Source organism: Cervus elaphus, chromosome 7, assembly GCF_910594005.1.
Source record: "Cervus elaphus chromosome 7, mCerEla1.1, whole genome shotgun sequence".
Lineage (NCBI taxonomy): Eukaryota > Metazoa > Chordata > Mammalia > Artiodactyla > Cervidae > Cervus > Cervus elaphus.
Genome location: NC_057821.1, coordinates 26,945,139 through 26,965,719, shown reverse-complemented (window position 1 = coordinate 26,965,719; position 20,581 = coordinate 26,945,139). Strand labels below are relative to the sequence as shown.

The window sequence follows — 20,581 nt, the reverse complement described above, 5'->3', positions numbered from 1 at the left end:
ATACATCTTTTTAAAAAAGTCATAAAACTTACCCATTTCTTTCTTGAGTTGTTCTGAAAAATATAATGCAAAGACTCATATAAATTTCAAGGAAAGACAATACAGAAAATGAAAGTGAAAATAAAATTTCCATTGCACAGTAGATAGAGAAAATGAATATAATCAGAAAAAAAACAAAGAAACAAAAGTACTGAAAAATACCAAGGAAGCAAATATTTTTATCTTGGAAAAATGGGTGAAAATTTGTTCTTGCAGACAAAAAATGTTGTCTGACACTTTGGTAAACAATGAATGTTGCCAACCATGAAGCCATCAGAACCTGATGGTGTACCCTGAGGGGATTCAGGATGGAGGAAAACAAGATACATGGCCCCATATCAATGATGCATATCAAAGGAATAATTTCAGTGAGCTGAGACTGTTGTATCTTACCATATGTAGAAAGGCTTTAACATCATTAACTTGAGATGCCCGTTTTGTTTTTGCTTTTTTAAGTTATTGTTAGAGGTAACCTTGATGTGTCCCACTACAGTTTTTTTTTTCCCCCAGTAAAAATTCCTAGATATCTTATCCTTCTTTATCTCTCTGTAAGAGCTCCTCAGAATTCTCTGAGAGTCTATATTCCAGGTTTTAGTCCTGAGTAAGGTCCTCAAAAATATATAACTTGAAACTTTTAGCTTAGGCATTTGTTTTTCAGTCAACAATTTTGGTTTGGTGACCAAAAAAAGGACCAAAAACAGACTTCTCTCCTTCACCTGAACTCCACAAGGATCTCTAGCTTTGGTACCAGAAGAGGTTCCCTTGTGCCCATCTACCTCCTCAGAGTTTTAGACAATTCTGGGTGGATCTTGGATCACTTGTTATTGACTGATGAGCCTGAGTTTTATCGGTGGTATTAAATCTCTGGCTAGAGTAGTAGTTTTCCTTGAAATTTAGTTTCAAGAAGAGATGCCTGGGGGAAGGACACTGAGAAACTTTTGCTCAGTTGAAAGACACTGAGAGAGTTATCCTTAGTTGAGATACACTGGGAAGACTTGATTGTGTGAGTATAGAATTTATACTTACAAATACTTGCTTTGTTGAAAATTAAAGGACATCTCACTATAAAAATGGCCAAATTGATACTCTTTTGACATATCCAAATTATGTTTTTGTGTGCACAGCTAAAAATAAGCTGGCTTGATGGGACATTTTTTCAGAATTCTGACTTTAAAGGAAAAAAATTCTGCATGGAGGAACTTGCATTTTTGTCCCTGTGTCTTTTGAGAAGTAAATGTTATACCTACTCTTCTCAGATATTTTTTCTGTGTTTTGAGAGCTTGGTCTCTGCTTTCCAGAAGATACACAAGAAAATTAGAGACACCAAGGGAACATGTCATGCAACGATGGGCTCGAGAAAGGACAGAAATGGTATGGACCTAACAGAAGCAGAAGATATTAAGAAGAAGTGACAAGAATGCACAGAACTGTACAAAAAAGATCTTCACACCCAGATGATTGTGTTGGTGTGATCACTCACCTAGAGTCAGACATCCTGGAGTGTGAAATCAAATGGGCCTTAGGAAGCATCACTACAAACAAAATTAGTGGAGGTGATGGAATTTCTGTTGAGCTATTTCAAATCCTAGAAGACGGTGCTGTGAAAGTGCTGTACTCAATGTGCCAGCAAATCTGAAAAACTCAGCAGTGGCCACAGGACTGGAAAAGGTGAGTTTTCATTCCAGTCCCAAAGAAAGACAATGCGGAAGAGTGCTCAAACTACCAGTACCACACAATTGCACTCATCTCACATGCTAGTAAAGTAATGCTCAAAATTCTCCAAGCCAGGCTTCAACAATATGTGAACTATGAACTTCCAGATGTTAAAGCTGGTTTTAGAAAAGGAAGAGAAACCAGAGATCAAATTGCCAAAATCTGCTGAATCATTGAAAAAGCAAGAGAGTTCCAGAAGAACATCTATTTCTGCTTTATTGACTGTCAAAGCCTTTGACTGTGTGGATCACGATAAACTGTGGAAAACTCTGAAAGAGATGGGGAATACCAGACCCCTGACGTGCCCCTTGAGAAACCTGTATGCTGGACATGGAACAACAGACTGGTTCCAAATAGGAAAATGAGTACGTCAAGGCTGTATATTGTCACCCTGCTTATTTAACTTATATGCAGAGTATATCATGAGAAACGCTGAGCTGTATGAAGAACAAGCTGGAATCAAGATTGCTGGGGGTAATATCAATAACCTCAGATATCAGATGACACCACCATTATGGCAGAAAGTGAAGAGGAACTAAAGAGCCTTTTGATGAAAGTGAAAGAGGAGAGTGAAAATGTTGGCTTAAATCTCAACATTCAGAAAACTAAGATCATGGAATCCAGTCCCATCACTTCATGGGAAATAGATGGAGAAACAATGGAAACAGTGAGATACTTTATTTTTGGGGGCTCCAAAATCAGTGCAGATGGTGACTGCAGCCATAAAATGAAAAGATATTTTCTCCTTGAAAGAGAAGTTATGACCAACCTAGATAGTATATTAAAAAGAAGAGACATTAGTTTGCCAACAAAGGTCCATCTAGTCAAGGCTATGGTTTTTCCAGTGGTCATGTATGAATGTGAGAGTTGGACTATTAAGAAAGCTGAGCACCAAACAACTGATGCTTTTGAACTGTGGTGTTGGAGAAGACCCTTGAGAGTCCCTTGCACTGCAAGAAGATCCCACCAGTCCATCCTAAAGGATATCAGGCCTGAATATTCATTGGAAAGACTGATGTTGAAGCTGAAAACTCAATATTTAGGCCACCTGATGTGAAAAACTGACTCATTTGAAAAGACCTTGATGCTGGGAAAGTTTGAAGGCAGGAGGAGAAGGGGGCAACAGAGGGTGAACTGGTTGGATGGCATCACCAACTCAGTGGACATGAGTTTGAGTAAACTCCAGGAGTTGGTGATGAACGGGGAGGCCTGGTGTGCTGCAGTCCATGGGATCACAAAGAGTAGGACATGACTGAGTGACTGAACTGAACTGAATTGAACTTACTTGATATATTGATGACAGCTCCTCTACGACATTAGAAGGAAAAAAAAAAACATAGCTGCATATGCAATTGTCAGAAATTATCGACTCCCAAATCCTCCCCTCAAGAAATTCTTCCCAACAGGCAGAACTTATTGCACTGACTAGAACACTTTCCCTCATAGCTAACAAGAGAGCAAACATATACACTGATCTAAATATACTTTCCACATCATACACTCACATGCTGCCATTTTGAAAGAACGAGGGCTCCTATCCATTAAAGTTTCTCCCATAACTAATGCCCCATTTATACTCCAACTTTTAAATGCAGGTAACACGCCAACTGAAGTAGTCATCGTACATTGTCCATGTCACCAGGTGGCCTCAGACCCCATTTCATGGGGCAAACATGTCACAGACAGAGAAGCAGTATAAGCCTCACTACCATCACCTGCTCAACAACTCATAGTAATCCCCAACATAAAGCCTCTTTACCTCCCTGAAGAAAAAACGTGATTATTACAAGAGGGAGCACAACCACAAGAAGATTGATTACAAAAACAGAGCTGCTATGTCCCCCGATCTCAGGCCACACCGATTCTTATGGACATTCATCAGGCCCTGCACATTCATCAGGCCCTACACATAGGCACTAGATCTCTTTATCATTTCTTAAGATCGCTTATCACCTATCCTAACCTCTTGGACTGCAAGGAGATCCAACCAGTCCATCCTAAAGGAAATCAGGCCTGAATGTTCATTGGAAGGACTGATGTTGAAGTTGAAACTCTAATACTTTGGCCACCTGTTGTGAAGAACTGACTCATTTGAAAAGACCCTGATGCTGGGAAAGATTGAAGGCAAGAGGAGAAGGGTATGGCAGAGGATGAGATGGTTGGATGGCATCACAGACTGGATGGACATGAGTTTGAGTAAACTCTGGGAGTTGGTGATGGACAGGGAGGACTGGTGTGTTGCAGTCCATGGGGTCCCAGAGTTGGACACGACTGAACAAATAAACTGAACTGAACCTTCTTTCACTCACTACAACACATCACTCAGTTTTGCATTATCTGCTCCTCAGTCTCACTGCAGGGAGACTTAAAGCTTATTTTCTCATTCCCAACACGTCAGGCTCAAGGGTACATCCCAGGGGAGAACTGGTAAATTGACTTCACTCACATGCCTCCAACATGAAAAATAAAATTTATGCTCATTCTAGAGACATTTTTCAGCATGGATTGAGATTTTGCCTATGAGATCAGAAACTGCCTCAGAGGTAACACAGTTTCTCATATGAGAAATCATTCCTGCTTTGGCCTTGCACTCTCCTTCCAATCCGACGATGGCCAGCTTTTATATCCCAAATCACTCAACAAGTATATCAATCTCTTGGCATAACTGGGAAACTACATATTCCTTATAGACCCCAATCCTCAGGAAAAGTAGAAAAGGCAAAGTCTATTCTCAAAACACACCTAGCCAAACGCTCTCTAGAGCTACTAAGGCCATGGACTGAACTCCTTCCCATGGCTTTGGTTCCCATTAGGGCTACTCCACGCGCCCCGTCTTTCCTCAGTCCTCTTGAGCTCATGTACGGATGCCCTTTTCTCTTAAGTCAATTCCCTACTGCCAGCCCCTTGCTGGGAGAGTATCTTCCCACCCTAAAAGTTATTATACCCCTTGTGAGAAAGCATGCGGATCACTCTCTCCCAAAGCCTTATCAAACAAATCCAGCTGACTTAACAGGCATACTTGGAGTCCTACTTAAGACCTTACACCATAGAGCTCTCCAACCCTGATGGACTGGTCCACTTGAAGTTGTTCTAACCACACCACAACCGCTAAACTGGCAGGTCATTACTCTTTGTTTCGTGAAAATGAAAGTAAAAGTCGCTCAGTTGTGTCTGACTCTTTGCAACCATATGAAATAGTCCATGGAATTCTCCAGGCCAGATAACTGGAGTGGGCAGCCATTCCTTTTTTCGGGAGATTTGATCCCAGGTTTCCTGCATTGCAGCCAGATTCTTTACCAGCTGAGCCACCATCTCTAGATTAAAATAGGCCCCAGGAGTCTCTCCATCTCCACCAGGAAACATTCCCAGCTGGAAGCTCTTTGCTACAACAGCACTGTTCTGAGACCCACCAGAAAACTTTGTTTATAAGAACCAAACATTATATATAATTCAAATGTTCATGTACAGAAAAATAAATAAGCTGTGGTATATTTCTAAAATGGAATACTGTGCAGCAATGAAAAAGAATAAACTACAGCTGCGAGCATAACAACATGGGTGAATCTTACCTCATACTTTTAAGTGAAAGAAACCAGACAGCAAAGAGTATATAATCTATAAATTCCACTTATATAAAGTCTAGGAGTAGAGAAAACCAACTCTTGCATAGATATCAAAACAATAGTTACTTTTGGTGGGGGTGTATTGATCACTAAAAAACAAAAGAAAGATATTCTGCATTTATCTAAACATCAGAATAATTACAATCTTTATGATTGCCTAAAATTTTTATTGTTATAACAAGTATGCATCTTTTTAAATTTAAAAATGTCAGTTCAAAAAAACTGTACATTACAGTTTAACTGTCATTTATTACAACTACAAAATAGCCAAAAGACTAGGAGGAAATACACTTAAATGTAACCCTCTGTCAGTAAATCCTTCCACAATTTCCTCAGAAACACTGGTAATTCTGGAACTGAATCTTAACTATGTTAAAAGTTTTGAGTTTGTTGTTAAATCTAACATATATGCCGAAAAGTGCACAAACCTTAAGTGCACAGCTTAATATATTTTTATGTGAGGGTATATCAATTAGGCTCTACCTACTTATTCTAGTGTTTATCCTATTTGTGGCTTTTTCAGTGAAGTGAAGTGAAGTGAAGTGAATTCTATCAGTCGTGTCCGACTCTTTGTGACCCCATGGTCACCAGGCTCCTCTGTTCATGGGATTTTCTAGGCAAGAGTACTGGAGCAGGTTGCCATTTCCTTCTCCAGGGAATCTTCCTGACCCAGGGATCGAACCCAGGTCTCCCGCATTGTAGACAGACATTTTACTGTCTGAGCCACCAGGGAAGTTCAGTACATTTTTGTATTCTTTGTATCCATTGGCATTTACATACGTATTTTTAAATTTCCTTTTTTTTTTTTTTTTAAATCTGTGTCTTAAAAAAAAAAAACGGCAATTTTATATAACTTTGTTGGTAACCAGATTGTTCTATCTTAATCTTTTCTAACCTTTATTTTCCAACTTTAATCTATCCCATTGCTCTTTTTCTATGAGGACTCATACATATCATTTGATAAGTATTTGCATCAATTTCTGTTGGATATTTATCTGGGAGTGAAATTATTGTGTCTTCGCTAGGCTATGTTTATCTTTAAGTAGATACTACCAAACAGTTTTCAAGTGGCTACAATAATTTACACTCCCACAGGCAGTGTATAGGTGTTCTAGCTGCATGTATTCTCTGAAAACTCCCCTGTTGTTGGATTGTGAGGTAGTGCTTGGAGAGTAGGACATTAAAGATGATCCTTGACCTGGACCATAAAGAAAGCAAAGGAGAAAGGGAAAGTTATATCCATCTGAATGCAGGGTTCCAAAGAATAGCAAGGAGAAATAAGAAAACCTTCTTAATTAAAGAATGCAAAGAAATAGAGGAAAACAATAGAATGGGAAAAACTAGAGATCTCTTCAAGAAAATTAGATACCAAAGGAATATTTCATGCAAAGATGGGCACAATAAAGGACAGAAAAGGTATGGACCTAACAGAAGCAAAAGAGATTGAGAAGAGGTGGCAAGAATACACAAAAGAACTATACAAAAAAAAAGGTCTTAATGACCCAGAAAAATCATGATGGTGTGGTCACTCAACTAGAGCCAGACATCCGGCAGTGTGAAGGCAAGTGGGCCTTAGGAAGCATCATTACAAACAAAACTTGTGGAGGTGATGGAATTCCAGCTGAGCTATTTCAAATCCTAAAAGATGATGCTAAAGTGCTGTACCAAATATGGTAGCAAATATGAAAAACTCAGCAGTGATCACAAGATTGGAAAAGGTCAATTTTCATTCCAGTCCCAGAGAAGGGCAATTCCAAAGAATGCTCAAGCATATGGAACAATTGCACTTACTTCATGTGCTAGCAGAGTAATGCTCAAAATCCTTCAAGCTAGGCTTCAACAGTATGTGAACTGAGAACTTTCAGATGTACAAGCTGGATTTAGAAAAGGTGGAGGAACCAGAGATCAAATTGGAAATATCTTTTGGTTCATAGAAAAATCAAGAGAATTCCATGAATACCACTATTTCTGCCTCACTGACTATGCTGAAGCCTTTTACTGTGGATCACAACAAGCTGTGGAAAATCCTCAAAGAGATGAGAATACCAGACCACCTTACCTGTCTCCTGAGAAACCTGTATGCAGGTCAAGAAGCAGCAGTTAGAACCAGACATGGACAAACACTGGTTCCAAATTGGGAAAGGAGTACATTAAGGCTGTATACTGTCACTCTGCTTATTTAATTTCCATGCAGTGTACATCATGCAACATGCTGGGCTGGATGAATCACAAACTATAATCAAGGCTGACAGGAGAAATATCCACAAGCTCAGATATGCAGATGACACCACCTTAATGGCAGAAAGCAAAGAGGGACTAAAGAGCCTCTTGATGAAGGTGAAAGAGGAGAGTGAAAAAGCTGGTTTAAAACTCAACATTCAAAAAACTAAGATCATGGCATCTGGTCTCATCACTTCATGGCAAGTAGGTGGGGAAACAATGGAAACAATGACAGACATTATTTTATTGGGCTCTGAAATCACTGCAGATGGTAACTGTAGTCCTAAAATTAAAAGACACTTTCTCCTTGGAAGAAAAGTTTTAACAAACTTAGACAGCATATTAAAAAGCAGAGACATCACTTTGCCAACAAAGGTCTCCATAGTCAAAGCTATGGTGTTTCCAATAGCCATATGAATGTGAGAGCTGGACCATAAAGAAGGCTGAAGGCCATAGAATTGATGATTTTGAACTGTGGAGCTGGAGAAGACTCTTGAGAGTGTCTTGGGCAGCAAAGAGAACAAACTAGTAAACCCCAAAGGAAATCAACCATTAATATTCATTGGAAGAAATGATGCTGAAGCTGAAGCTCTGATACTTTGGCCACCTGATGCAAACAGCCAACTCACTGGAGAAGATCCTGATGCTGGGAAAGGTTGAAGGCAGGAGGAGAAGAGGGTGACAGAGGATGAGAGGTTGGATGGAATCATAGACTCAATTGACATGAGTTGAGCAAACTCCAGGAGATAGTGAAGGACAGAGAAGTCTGTCGTACTGCAGTTCATGGGGCTGCAAAGAGTCCAACACAGACTGAGCGACTGAACAACAACAAATGCATCTCTGGGCTTCCCTAGTGGTTCAGATGATAAAGAATCTACCTGCAGTGTAGGATACTCTGTTCAATCCTCTGTTGGGAAGATCCTCTGGAGGAGAGCATGGCAACCCACTCTAGTATTCTTGCCTGGAGAATCCCATGGACCGAGGAGCCTGGTGGTCTACAGTTCATAGTGTAACAAAGAGTCATAAATGACTGAAGTGACATGGCACACATGCACACATTTCAGCTAGTGTCTAAATGAAATTATTTGAATTAAATCTCATGAAAGGAAGGGAAATAAAATATTCAACTCCAGTGAAACAAGTTCTAAATTACAGGACAACAACCTGTATTAGACAAACATATTACATCAGCCACACTGAATATGACAGCATTTTGGAGGTATGTGATCACTAGCTTTAACTGGGTTGGAAGAAAACATCTGCAGAGATTGCAACTCTAGGATGGATCATAAAAGTACCAATGGGGAAAACTGAATAACAACAGAATATGCCAAATATCCTTGAAAAGACAAAGAAATGAGACAAAAATCATACAAGAATGTTCATACAATATCTTTGAAAACAATGATAACTGAATATTAATGACAAAAATATAGTATCAGATGGATCCATGACTAGATGACTGGGTACACAGGGAAATACATTAATAGGATTTGCCACTTCCCTCCCTCTCACATTTATTCATGAAGTCAAAGGAACAAATGAGCAATTCACTCAAAACGAAGATAAAAAGTCAGGAAGGAAAGAGGACAAAATTTTCAACCTACTGTAGTTACCTGTGAGGTTTTCACAGACACACGCTCAGAAACACTGAAACCATGAGATTCCAAGACTATCTCATTAATTATAAAATAATGTTATGCTTCTATATTTGCCTAGGTACTAAAGAGAATATTATTGATAATGACACCAGGCAAAGAGGTAGTATAGCAACCCTTCTTGGATAAAAACCTATCAATCATGGTTCTCTCATTGGGCCTTCCACTTTTTCCAGAATATAATGAAAATACATATAAAATCATATACCAGAAAGGTAGAGGAATCAAATTGAGAGATGGAGAGTAGAATAGAATAGAATGAAGGATAGAACAGAATGTGGAAGAATTAGAATGTGGAATGTCGAAGCATAGAGTGTTGAAGAATAGAATGTGGAAAACACCATGTGGTGTTTGCCACATGGTAGGGAGAGAGGAAATGGAATGTTTGGTTAATGGGAACAGAGTATTAACTAGGGAAGATGAATAAGTTGTAGAGATGGAGAGTGCTGACGGTTGGACAAAAATGAGAATGTACTTAGTGTTGCTTGAAATGCAAATCTTATGCTATGTATTTTACCATGATAAAAAATAGTGGGGAACAAAAAAGAGAGACATGAGAAGGACAGAGGAAAGGCATCTGTCTGTCCACAATTCTGGCTGTAACAGTGGTCATATAGAACCTGATACATAAATAAATGTGATGTTTAACTGAATTGAATTACTTTTGAAATGAGCATTATCATTAAAAATGTCTTTAAGAAATGTCAAAGTTTCAAGGATTATATCCTGTTGTAGGAAAAAAAAATTCTTTGGTAACTTCCTAGGACAATGTTTTCTTTGACTTTCACATCGAAAGTTAAGAACTGAGAGAGATATACACAACTGAAAATTTCCTGGAATATATATTTCTTCTAAAAACATTAAACAAAATTTGGGTTGCCAAGATGTTTTTTGTGACATTCAAAATGAAAAACAAAAAATCAAATAAAAAGGAAAAAATTACCATTGTTGGAAGAAAAAAATTCCAAGAAAAACTGGAGAGATTCTTATGCCTGGGAATGCTAGGGTAATGTATTTGGGTATCATAAAAGAATGTGTCAAGTTTATGGACCAAGAAAAGAAAGCAGAATTTACATAGGCTTTGAAAGGACAGTAAATAGATAAACTTCACTCAGGCTGTTAGGTATCTTTTTTCAACCTCTGCAGATTTGGGGAAGTCTCATTGACCTAAGTGTGTGCCCTTTACAATAGAATATAATGAAGTTTATGACTAGGGATGTACCCAAAAGATAAATAGGATGGAACCCTGTGCTTTAAATTTAATATCCTTTATCTCATTAAATTTTCAGTGAGCCTATAACAAGTCGCTGGAAAACAGAAAAAGCTGATATGTGTAGAAAAGAAATGATGTGGAATGGGGAAAGTGGGAATTGAAATGGCTTTTAGGAGGAGAAAGTAAATGAAAAGAACATTCTTTGAAGAAGTCTGTAACAAATTTGGAGATATAAAACAGACATCCAGGGGAAGGGAAAGACAGGAAACCTATGGATTAAGAGAGTGGGAATGGTTAGGTGTCAAGAAATTAGTCATGTAAAATTCATTTTTGAGTAATAAGTTTTACTTGCCAGTGCTTTCCTGAGGTCCTTTAGAAAAATAAAATGAAAAGTTTAAGGTCAATCATGTAAATGGAAGATCAAGAAACAAAATATATGGAAAATATTGATACATATTTAAAATGATAACTATCAGAAGGCATACACACAAACACATGGAAAACAAGTGTTGCTGGGAAAACTGGTCAACCACCTGTGAAAGAATGAAACTAGAACACTTTCTAATACCATGCACAAAAATAAACTCAAAATGGATTAAAGATCTAAATGTAAGACCAGAAACTATAAAACTCCTAGAGGATAACATAGGCAAAACACTCTCTGACATAAATTACAGCCAGGTCCACCTCCCAGAGTAATGGAAATAAAAGCAAAACTAAACAAATGGGACCTAATTAAACTTAAAAGCTTTTGCAAAATGAAGGAAACTATAAGCAATATGAAAAGACAGCATTCAGAATGGGAGAAAATAATGACAAATGAAGCAACTGACAAAGAATTACTGTCAGAAATATACTAGCAGTTCATGCAGCTCAAAATCAGAAAAATAAACAACCCAATCAAAAAAATGGGCCAAAGAACTAAACAGACATTTTCCCAAGAAGACATACAGATGGCTAGCAAACACCTGAAAAGATGCTCAACATCACTCATTATCAGAGAAATGCAAATCAAAACCACAATGACGTACCATCTCACACCAGTCAGAATGGCTGCTATCAAAAAGTCTACAAACAATAAATGCTGGAGAGTGTGTGGAGAAAAGAGAATCCTCTTACACTGTTGGGGGAATGCAAACTAGTACAGTCACTATGGGGAACAGTGTGGAGATTCCTTAAAAACCTGGAAATAGAACTGCCATACAACCCAGCAATCCCACTGCTGGGCATACATACCAAGGAAACCAGAATTGAAAGAGACACATGTACCCAAACGTTCATCGCAGAACTGTTCACAATAGCTAGGACATGGAAGCAACCTAGATGTCCATTGGCAGATGAAGGGATAAGAAAGTTGTGGTACATATACACAATGGAATATTACTCAGCTATTAAAAAGAATGCATTTGAATCAGTTTTAATGAGGTGGATGAAACTAGAGCCTATTATACAGAGTGAAGTAAGTCAGAAAGAAAAATACCAATATAGTATATTAACACATTTATATATGGAATTTAGAAAGATGTTAACGATGACCATATATGTGAGATAGCAAAAGAGACACGCATGTAAAGAACAGACTTTTGGGCTCTGTGGGAGAAGGCGAGGGTGGGATGATTTGAGAAAATAGCACTGAAGCATATTACCATGTGTGAAACAGATCACCAGTCCAACTTTGATGCATGAAACAGGGTACTCAAAGCTGGTGCATTGGGACAACCCTGAGGGATGGGATGGGGAAGGAGGTGGGAGGGGGGTTCAGGATGGAGGACACATGTACACCCATGGCTGGTTCATGTTGATGTATGGAAAAAACCACTACAATATTGTAAAGTAATCAGCTCCCAATTAAAATAAATAAATTATTTTTAAAAAAGAAAAGAAAACAATCTGTGGACTGTGGATGAGAGTTCATTTTTGAAATATAGTATTCTCCTGAAAGAGAATAGGGGTAAAAATAAAAGTCTTGTCTTAATTGGGGAAAAGTATTAAAATGTCAGTTCCGAAGCTAACCTTTTCAAGATGATCTTTACCTATGTTAATGAAAATAATGTATAATTATTCAGTTTATTAGCTCTAAAAATTTATTTGTCTGTTACTTAATAGATGGAGTTAAATTGATCATTGTAATATCTAAAATGTTAAGAGCCACAAACATTGTGCAACATCTTGAACCAGTGTTGTCAAAGAAATATAGGATTTGTAGACTGGATGATTCTAGTCATATGTTTGTCAACAAATGGATATAGAAACTAGTGTAATGCGGATTTCTATTTTAGCTAAAGTCTAAGTGGGGCTGGTCTTTCATGCATGAAAACACATGAAGAAAATGTATAATTATTAAACGATAGTGAAAGGGTTTGTATATCAAAAGACTGAGAATATATTGGAGAAAACTCACACTTCAGAAGCTTGAAACCAGTAAATCTTTGAAATATATGAATACTAACATTTAGTTGACAAAAAATACATGTCTGCCTAGATTGTCTCAAGAAGAGAAAATCACAGAAGCATTAATGGGGAAAATGGAATGCCAAATGCAGAAGGCAAATTAAATTTGGGAAGATTAAAGAAAAAGACAAAATCATGTAAACTATTTGTATGATGGTGATTGTTGAGGAAAAACATATAAAAGCACAGATGAAACCATGCTTATATTCACAGTGAAATATATTATGAGTCATGTTTTCCTTCTTCACTCTAATTGATTAACAAAAGGAAATAAATTCAATTCATTCAAAAGAGAGAACAATGTCAGGAAGGGACTAGGTCAAAAATTGGAAAAACTTCCTTAGCTTTCTTTTGGTTCAAATGGACCACCTTTTATTAGAATTAAAACCAAAAGTATCAAAGTCCACCATACTAATGCTGCTGCTGCTGCTGCTGCTGCTAAGTCACTTCAGTTGTGTCTGGCTCTTAATGACCCCATGGACCGCAGCCTACCAGGCTCCTCTGTCCATGGGATTGTCCAGGCCAGAGTACTGGAGTGGGTTGCCATTTCCTCCTCTGCCATACTAATGACAAGTAACCATTTTCATACCATATATTCCATTGTGCAAAATGACCCAAGTTTGGAAATAGTCCCATCAGAAGAGTTAAATTAGGAGTTCTGAATTCAACAGTATCAGATCCCTGGGTTTGTGTTGGCACTTCTACCTATCTCAGAATAGAAAATTAGTGTGAATTGATGTGTAAGCAACATATTTAAAAAGTGATGAGGAAATATAAAGGGACCTTTAGTTCACACGGATCAGTAACCACTTTTAGCCTCCTACTATACTGCTAAATTCTATTTCCTCTGAAACAAAAATATAAACGAAAAACATCAAGAGAATAAAGGAGATAAACATTTTAGTGTTTTCTGAATAAATCTTTTTTAAAAATTTTTATTAGTTGAAGGCTAATTTCTTTACAATATTGTAGTGGTTTTTGTCATACATTGACATGAATCAGCCATGATTTACATGTATTCCCCATCCCGATCCCCCCTCCCATAAAGCTTTTAAATATGCATTTTGCACCAATAGAAATTTTGAATTCAAAGGCTGCACAATACTGTGGGGCTTCCTTATTAGATAAAACATTTGTGTACCTGGGAACAACTGGGAAATAAGATCAGGGGAATGGGAGAGTAGGTTTAGAGGTCACATGTAATCAAGGAATGTCATCTGAATTTATAGTCTGTGAAAGAGCAGAAGGCAGAATAATTTACTCAACAAATTTGGAATCTTCTGTTCACTTAAGTTTTGGGTCAGTATCGGTCACATAGTTATTGTCCCTTGAACCTGAAAGGTAACAATGATTCAATATCAGTGATCATTTGCATGAAAACATCTATTGCATGGGAGTGATGTGGTGATCAGCTTGATATCCCTCACCCCTACAAAAATTAGAATAAGATCAAGACAACTCTCAGGAGACATAAAAAGGAAGAAATAAAATCAATAAATTTTATTGAAAAGATTAGGTATATAATGAAAAGCAAGGAATAGGGAGAGTTGGAACTAAAGAAAAACAGATAGAAGAAATTGATATGAAAGTAGTCCATATATAGACAATTGGAGAGGGGAAGAATGAGTGAATGGATGCCAAAGAGATAGAAAGGGAGGGAATGATAGTAGTCATTTAAATGGTTATGGGAAAAGTGTCCAAAATATTTACCATTTTTTTCTCTAAAATATCCAAAAAATAAAATGAAGAGATCTCTGTAAATATCAAAAGATACAAACATATAATAACTCTATTCTATTGTAAAATTTGCACTTGCAGTTCTATTTATTAGTGTTCAGAAACACACACATGCACACAAAACACTCATATAGAACATGCATATACACAGAAGAGCTCAAATAGGAGTATCGACATCCACAAACTCATACATCCATAGTGTGAAACCTTCCATTTGCTCACTGTATCTCCAGAAATTCAGAGGGGGCAAAAAATAAGTCGATTTACTATATTGAGAGAACATTTTAGGAATGCTAGTCCTAGAAGTAACCTTTTTAAAAGGTTTTTAATCACTTGTGACATTAATTAGGTATTCATTGTTTTAAGTTGAAGTATAAGTGATTTACAACACTGTTAAAGTTTCAAGTGTACAGCACAGTAATTCATATATATATTCACACACATATTTTTTCAAATTCATTTTCATTATAGGTTATTATAATGTATTGAATATAGTTCTCTGTGCTATACAGTAGGTCCTTGTTTTTCATCTGTTTTATATGTAGTAGTTTGTATTTGTTAATACCATACTTCTACTTATCCTCTCCTCTTCTCCCTTGATAACCAGAGGTTTGTTTTCAATGTCTGTGAGTCTGTTTCTGTTTGTAAATAGGATTTTTGTATTATTTTTAATATTTCATATAAAAGTGAATATTATATTTGTCTTCATTTTAATGCATGTTTGGGTTGCTTCCACATCTTGGCTATTGTAAATAGTGCTACCATGAACATTGGGGTACATGTAACTTTTTAAATTAGAATTTTTATCTTTTCCAGATATCCCAGTAGTGCGATTGTTGGATCATTGGAAACTCTATATTTAGGTTTTTAAGGAAGCTCCATAGTGTTTTCCATAAACTTGTTGTGCCAATTTACATTCTCACTAACATTGCATGAGGTTTCCTTTTCTCCACACTCTCTCCAACATTTATTACTTGTAGACTTTCTGATGATGGCCTTTTTGACCAGTGTGAGGTGATACTTCACTGTAGCTTTAAATTGTGTTTCTTTTAATAATTAGCAATTTTGAACATCTTTTCATGTGCCTGTTCACCATCTGTATATCTTCTTTGGAGAAATGTCTATTTAGGTCTTATGCCTACTTTTCTTCTTATGCTCATTTTTTGATTGCCATGACATTTTTCACAAAACTAGAAAAATAATCCTAAAATGCATATAGATTCACAAAAGACCCAAAATTGCCAAAGCACTCCCGACGCAAAAGAACAAAGCTGGAGGCATATGCCTTCCAGATTAAAGGCAATGCTACAAAGCTACAGTAATCAAAACAGTATGGTATTGGCACAAAAACAGACAAATGCATCAATGGAGCAGATTACAGAGCCCAGAAGTAAACCCATATGCCTATAGTCAATTAACCTTTGATAAAAGGAGCAAGAATATACAATAGAGAAAAGACAGTCTTTTTGGAAAGCTGGACAGCCACATGTAAATCAATGATGTTAGAATACACCCTAACGCTGTACACAAAAATAAAATCAAAATGCTTAAACATAAGACATGGCAGCATAAAACTCCTAGAAAAGAACATAGGCAAGATATTCTCTGACATAAGTGATAGCAATATTTTCTTAGACCAGTTTCCTAAGGCAAACAAATAAGGATTCTTATAGTAAGCCTGTACCATCAAGAGCCTTGTTGTTGTTGTTTAGTCACTAAGTTATGTCCAACTCTTTTGTGACCCTATGGACTATAGCCTGCCAGTCTTATCTGCCCATGAGATTTTCCAGGCAAGAATACTAGAGTGGGTTGCCATTTCCTTCTCTAGGGGATCTTCCCAACTCAGGGATTGAACCCACATCTCCTACTTTGGCAGGTGGATTCTTTACCACTGAGCCACAAAAGAAGCCCCATAAAGAAATAAAAGTAAAAATGAACAAATGGATGCATGCATGCTCAGGTGTTCAGTCATGTCTGACTCTTTGTGACCTCATGGACTATAGCCTGCCAGGCTCCTCTTTTCATGGGATTATTCTGGCAAGAATACTGGAGTGGGTTGCCATTTCCTTCTCTAAGGGATCCTCCTGAAAGAGGGATCCAAACCACATCTCCCTAATTAAAATTATAAGCTATTGCACAGCAAAGGAAACTGTAAACAAAATGAAAAGACAACCTACAGATTGGGAGAAAATATTTGCAAATGATGTGGCCCACAAGGGCTTAATTTTCCAAATATATAGTTCACACAGCTGAGTATTTGGGGGAAAAAAAGCAATGTAATCAAATTCTTAATTTACACCCTATTTCAAATGTGTATTTTTATTGTATATCTGTCAAGTATCACTGTTCATCTGGCAGTTGATCTAATTTATATACACATGAAATTCATTCTCTCACATTTTTATTTCCAATCGATGTGCTGAGCTACAATTGTTTAGAACAATCATCTATAGTGCTAATAGATGTCGGAATAGTGGTTCTTTGTGAATAAGGGGGTTGTCATTGGGAGGGGCAAGAAGAAGGCTTTGTGTGTGTGTTGATATTGTATTTCCTGATCTCATTGTTGGTGACATAGGTATGCTCATTTTGTGGCAAACCAATAATGTGCACAATTATGATTGTTGGGGTTTTGTTGGTAATGATTATTATAATCTGCATTGTGTCCCCCAGAAATTTGTATCTTGGTCTTAACTCAAGAGTACCTCAGGATGTGACCTGACTTGGAAATAACATCAATGCAGATGTAAGTTAAGATGAAGTCATCAGGGTAGGCCCTAATGCAATACGACTGCTGTCCTGATGAAAAGGGAACATTTGAGTGCTGAGACAGACATGCTCAGAAAGACTGTGAAAAGGTACAGGAAGAATGACATGTGAAGATAAAGTCATAAATCTACAAGTCAAATATTGCAGATGAATTCTTTACCAGCTGAGCCACTAGGGAAGCCCAAGAATACTGGAGTGGGTAGCCTATCCCTTCTCCAGTGGATCTTCCCATCCCAGGTATTGAACTGGCATCTCCTGCATTGCAGGTGGATTCTTTACCAAATGAGCTATAAGGGAAGCTTGACAGATTTCCAGCCAACTACAAGAAATGAGGGAATAGGTGTGGGACAGATCCACACTCAAAGGAACCAACACTAGTGTATCTTGATCTCAGATGCATATTTTCCAGAATTATGAAGCAATTAATTTCTGTTATTTAACCTATGCAGTTTGTTATGGAAGCTTTAGCAAACTAATAAAGAAATCTTCATAAATAAGCTCTGGAAGGAGAAAGATGTGCTTAGTCGGGTCTGACTCTTTGTGACTCCAGGGACTGTAGACCATCAGGCTCCTCTGTCCGTTGAATTCTCCAGGCAACAATTCTGGAGTGGGTTGCCATTCCCTTCTCCAGGGGATCTTCCTGACCCTGGGATTGAACCCAGGTCTCCTGTGTCTACTACACTGGCAGGCAGTTTCTTTACCACTAGTGCCAAGTCACAGTTTATAGCATTATCTTAATTTTATGCCTAAGTAATTTAATTATTTCCATTGTGGGGGATTAGTATTTCAATCTTACCTGCGTGTCTTTGTTGAAAATCTGAAAGGGAAAGGAATCTTTCATTAGGTATTTTAGGCTAATGGGGAATAGAGAGCAGAAGCATATAAAATTAATATTTTATATTATAAAAAAGGCAAAATGTTATAGTTTTTTTTATATGATTATATAATTGCTTTTAATTTTCAGAAAAACTGCATTTCAGTCATTGTCATGTAAGTAAAGCTTTTAAATACTACTGTTTTCAATATCATAATTATTCAAAAATATATTCATTAACAGTTATGTAAGTGATATTTTATGGGCCTTGGTCAAATTTACATGAAATTTAATTAGAAGATCCTATAAACCTGAGAAAAGAATAATTATGGAACAACCCCACTCAAACCTTGAAGAAGTGAGGCTTGATAAGGAATAAAGAATAAATGAGATTTACAAATATGAATGCAAAGTTATGAAAAATTTAGTTACCCTCATGTGACAGTATATGAAGAGATTATACATCTTGAACAAATAAGTTTTGATCAGAATTATAAGAATAATTTAAAAATTAGAAAGTATGATAACATGTGTTTCCAAAATAATTTCTTCATTAATTAGTGACATGGCCTAAATTTCTTTGCTATGTCACTTCTTCACAAATTTATTGTTTCTTTGTTTAAAAAGTATATAAACATCCTACTTTGATTACTTCTTAGTTTTCACATCTATGAGACCTCTGTATGGACAAAATCAATTTTTTTCTCCTGTTAATATACCTGTGTCAATTTAATTATTAGACCAGCAAAAGAACTAAGAGAGATGGGAGAATTTTTTTTCCTTCCCTGATAATCTTGCTTTTTCCTAAATGGTGCAGGACAAAATTAATATTACTCTTTCCTTGTTTTCATTTTCCCACTCATTTTATTGGCTTTTTCATAACTTACTGTACTACTTTTTATGTCTTACCCTGTTTTTTGTATTTTTTTATGCAACAATAAAAAAGTACAATTATGAATAATCCAGCTCCAAGCACTATTAAAAGTGTATCTTTCCATGAAAATTTTTCTGAAAAACAAAACAAAATACAGACATGTACAGTTAGGTTCAATATTCATTCTTACTCCCCTTTCACCCCAAAATAATCCACTTTCATTTTTCTTCTCCCATCTGGAGGAATTTAAGGGTTGTCTTTTTGTTCAAAAAAAAAAAAAAAAAAAAGAAAACATGTTTTTTAGCATCAGCTAAAAGCCTCTTGATGAAAGTGAAAGAGGAGAGTGAAAAAGTTAGCTTAAAGCTCAACATTCAGAAAACTAAGATCATGGCATCTCGTCCCATCACTTCATGGGAAATAGATGGGGAAAGAGTGGAAACAGTGTCAGACTTTTTTTGGGGGGGGCTCCAAAATCACTGCAGATGGTGATTGCAGCCATGAAATTAAAAGACGCTTGCTCCTTGGAAGGAAAGTTATGACCAACCTAGATAGCATATTCAAAAGCAGAGACATCACTTTGCCAACAAAGGTCCATCTAGTCAAGGCTATGGTTTTTCCAGTGGTCATGTATGGATATGAGAGTTGGACTGTGAAGAAAGATAGGCACTGAAAAATTGATGCTTTTGAACTGTGGGGTTGGAGAAGACTCTTGAGAATCCCTTGGACTGCGAGAAGATCCAACCAGTCCATCTTAAAGGAGATCAGTCCTGGGTATTCATTGGAAGGACTAATGCTGAAGCTGAAACTCCAATACTTTGGCCACCTCATGAGAAGAGTTTACTCATTTGAAAAGACCCTGATGCTGAGAGGGATTGGGGGCAGGAGGAGAAGGGGACAACAGAGGATGAGATGGCTGGATGGCATCACTGACTCAATGGACGTGAGTTTGAGTAAACTCCGGGAGTTGGTGATGGACAGGGAGGCCTGGAGTGCTGCAATTCATGGGGTTGCAAAGAGTCAGACACCACTGAGCAATGGAACTGAACTGATGTTTGTGATATTACACTAGTTGTGATGGAGAGCACATCAAAACAGAATTTACACTTTTTTGCTCAGGAAGTTTCACTCCAGTTATATGATGTAGTTGGATCTCCAGGAGTTCTTGCTCTTAAAAGGTTAGGTACACCATAGAAAGATGGCCAATGAATGGTTGGCTAATTTAATTTTGCCATAGAGGACTAAACTAGGAAAGAATATTTGCAGAGATCTTTTATGGATCCCAATCAAACAGCAAAAGGAAATAGAACTTAAAATTTGCAGAGAGTTTAAGGGGACTCTGCAACCATATCAAACATATTAGCTTTCACATTATAGAGGTCCCAGGAGGGGAAGAAAGAAAGGAACAGAAAACACATTTGAAGACATAATGGATGAAAACTTCTCTACCCTGGGGAAGGAAATATGTATCTAGGT

The 20,581-nt window shown here is 37.2% G+C and overlaps 1 protein-coding gene across 3 annotated transcripts in view; it reads right to left on the bottom strand.

Annotated features, from left to right (window-relative positions):
* LOC122697771 (butyrophilin subfamily 1 member A1-like) overlaps positions 1-20,581 on the bottom strand; it is a 40,354-nt gene that overhangs the window by 4,127 nt on the left and 15,646 nt on the right. For all 3 annotated transcript variants that reach the window (XM_043908764.1, XM_043908765.1, XM_043908766.1), the window contains 3 exons: positions 19,144-19,242; positions 18,217-18,237; positions 33-53 (listed from right to left, as the gene is read on the bottom strand). In XM_043908764.1, coding sequence (XP_043764699.1) covers positions 33-53; positions 18,217-18,237; positions 19,144-19,242 — 141 coding nt within the window. The remainder of the gene's footprint in view (positions 1-32; positions 54-18,216; positions 18,238-19,143; positions 19,243-20,581) is intronic.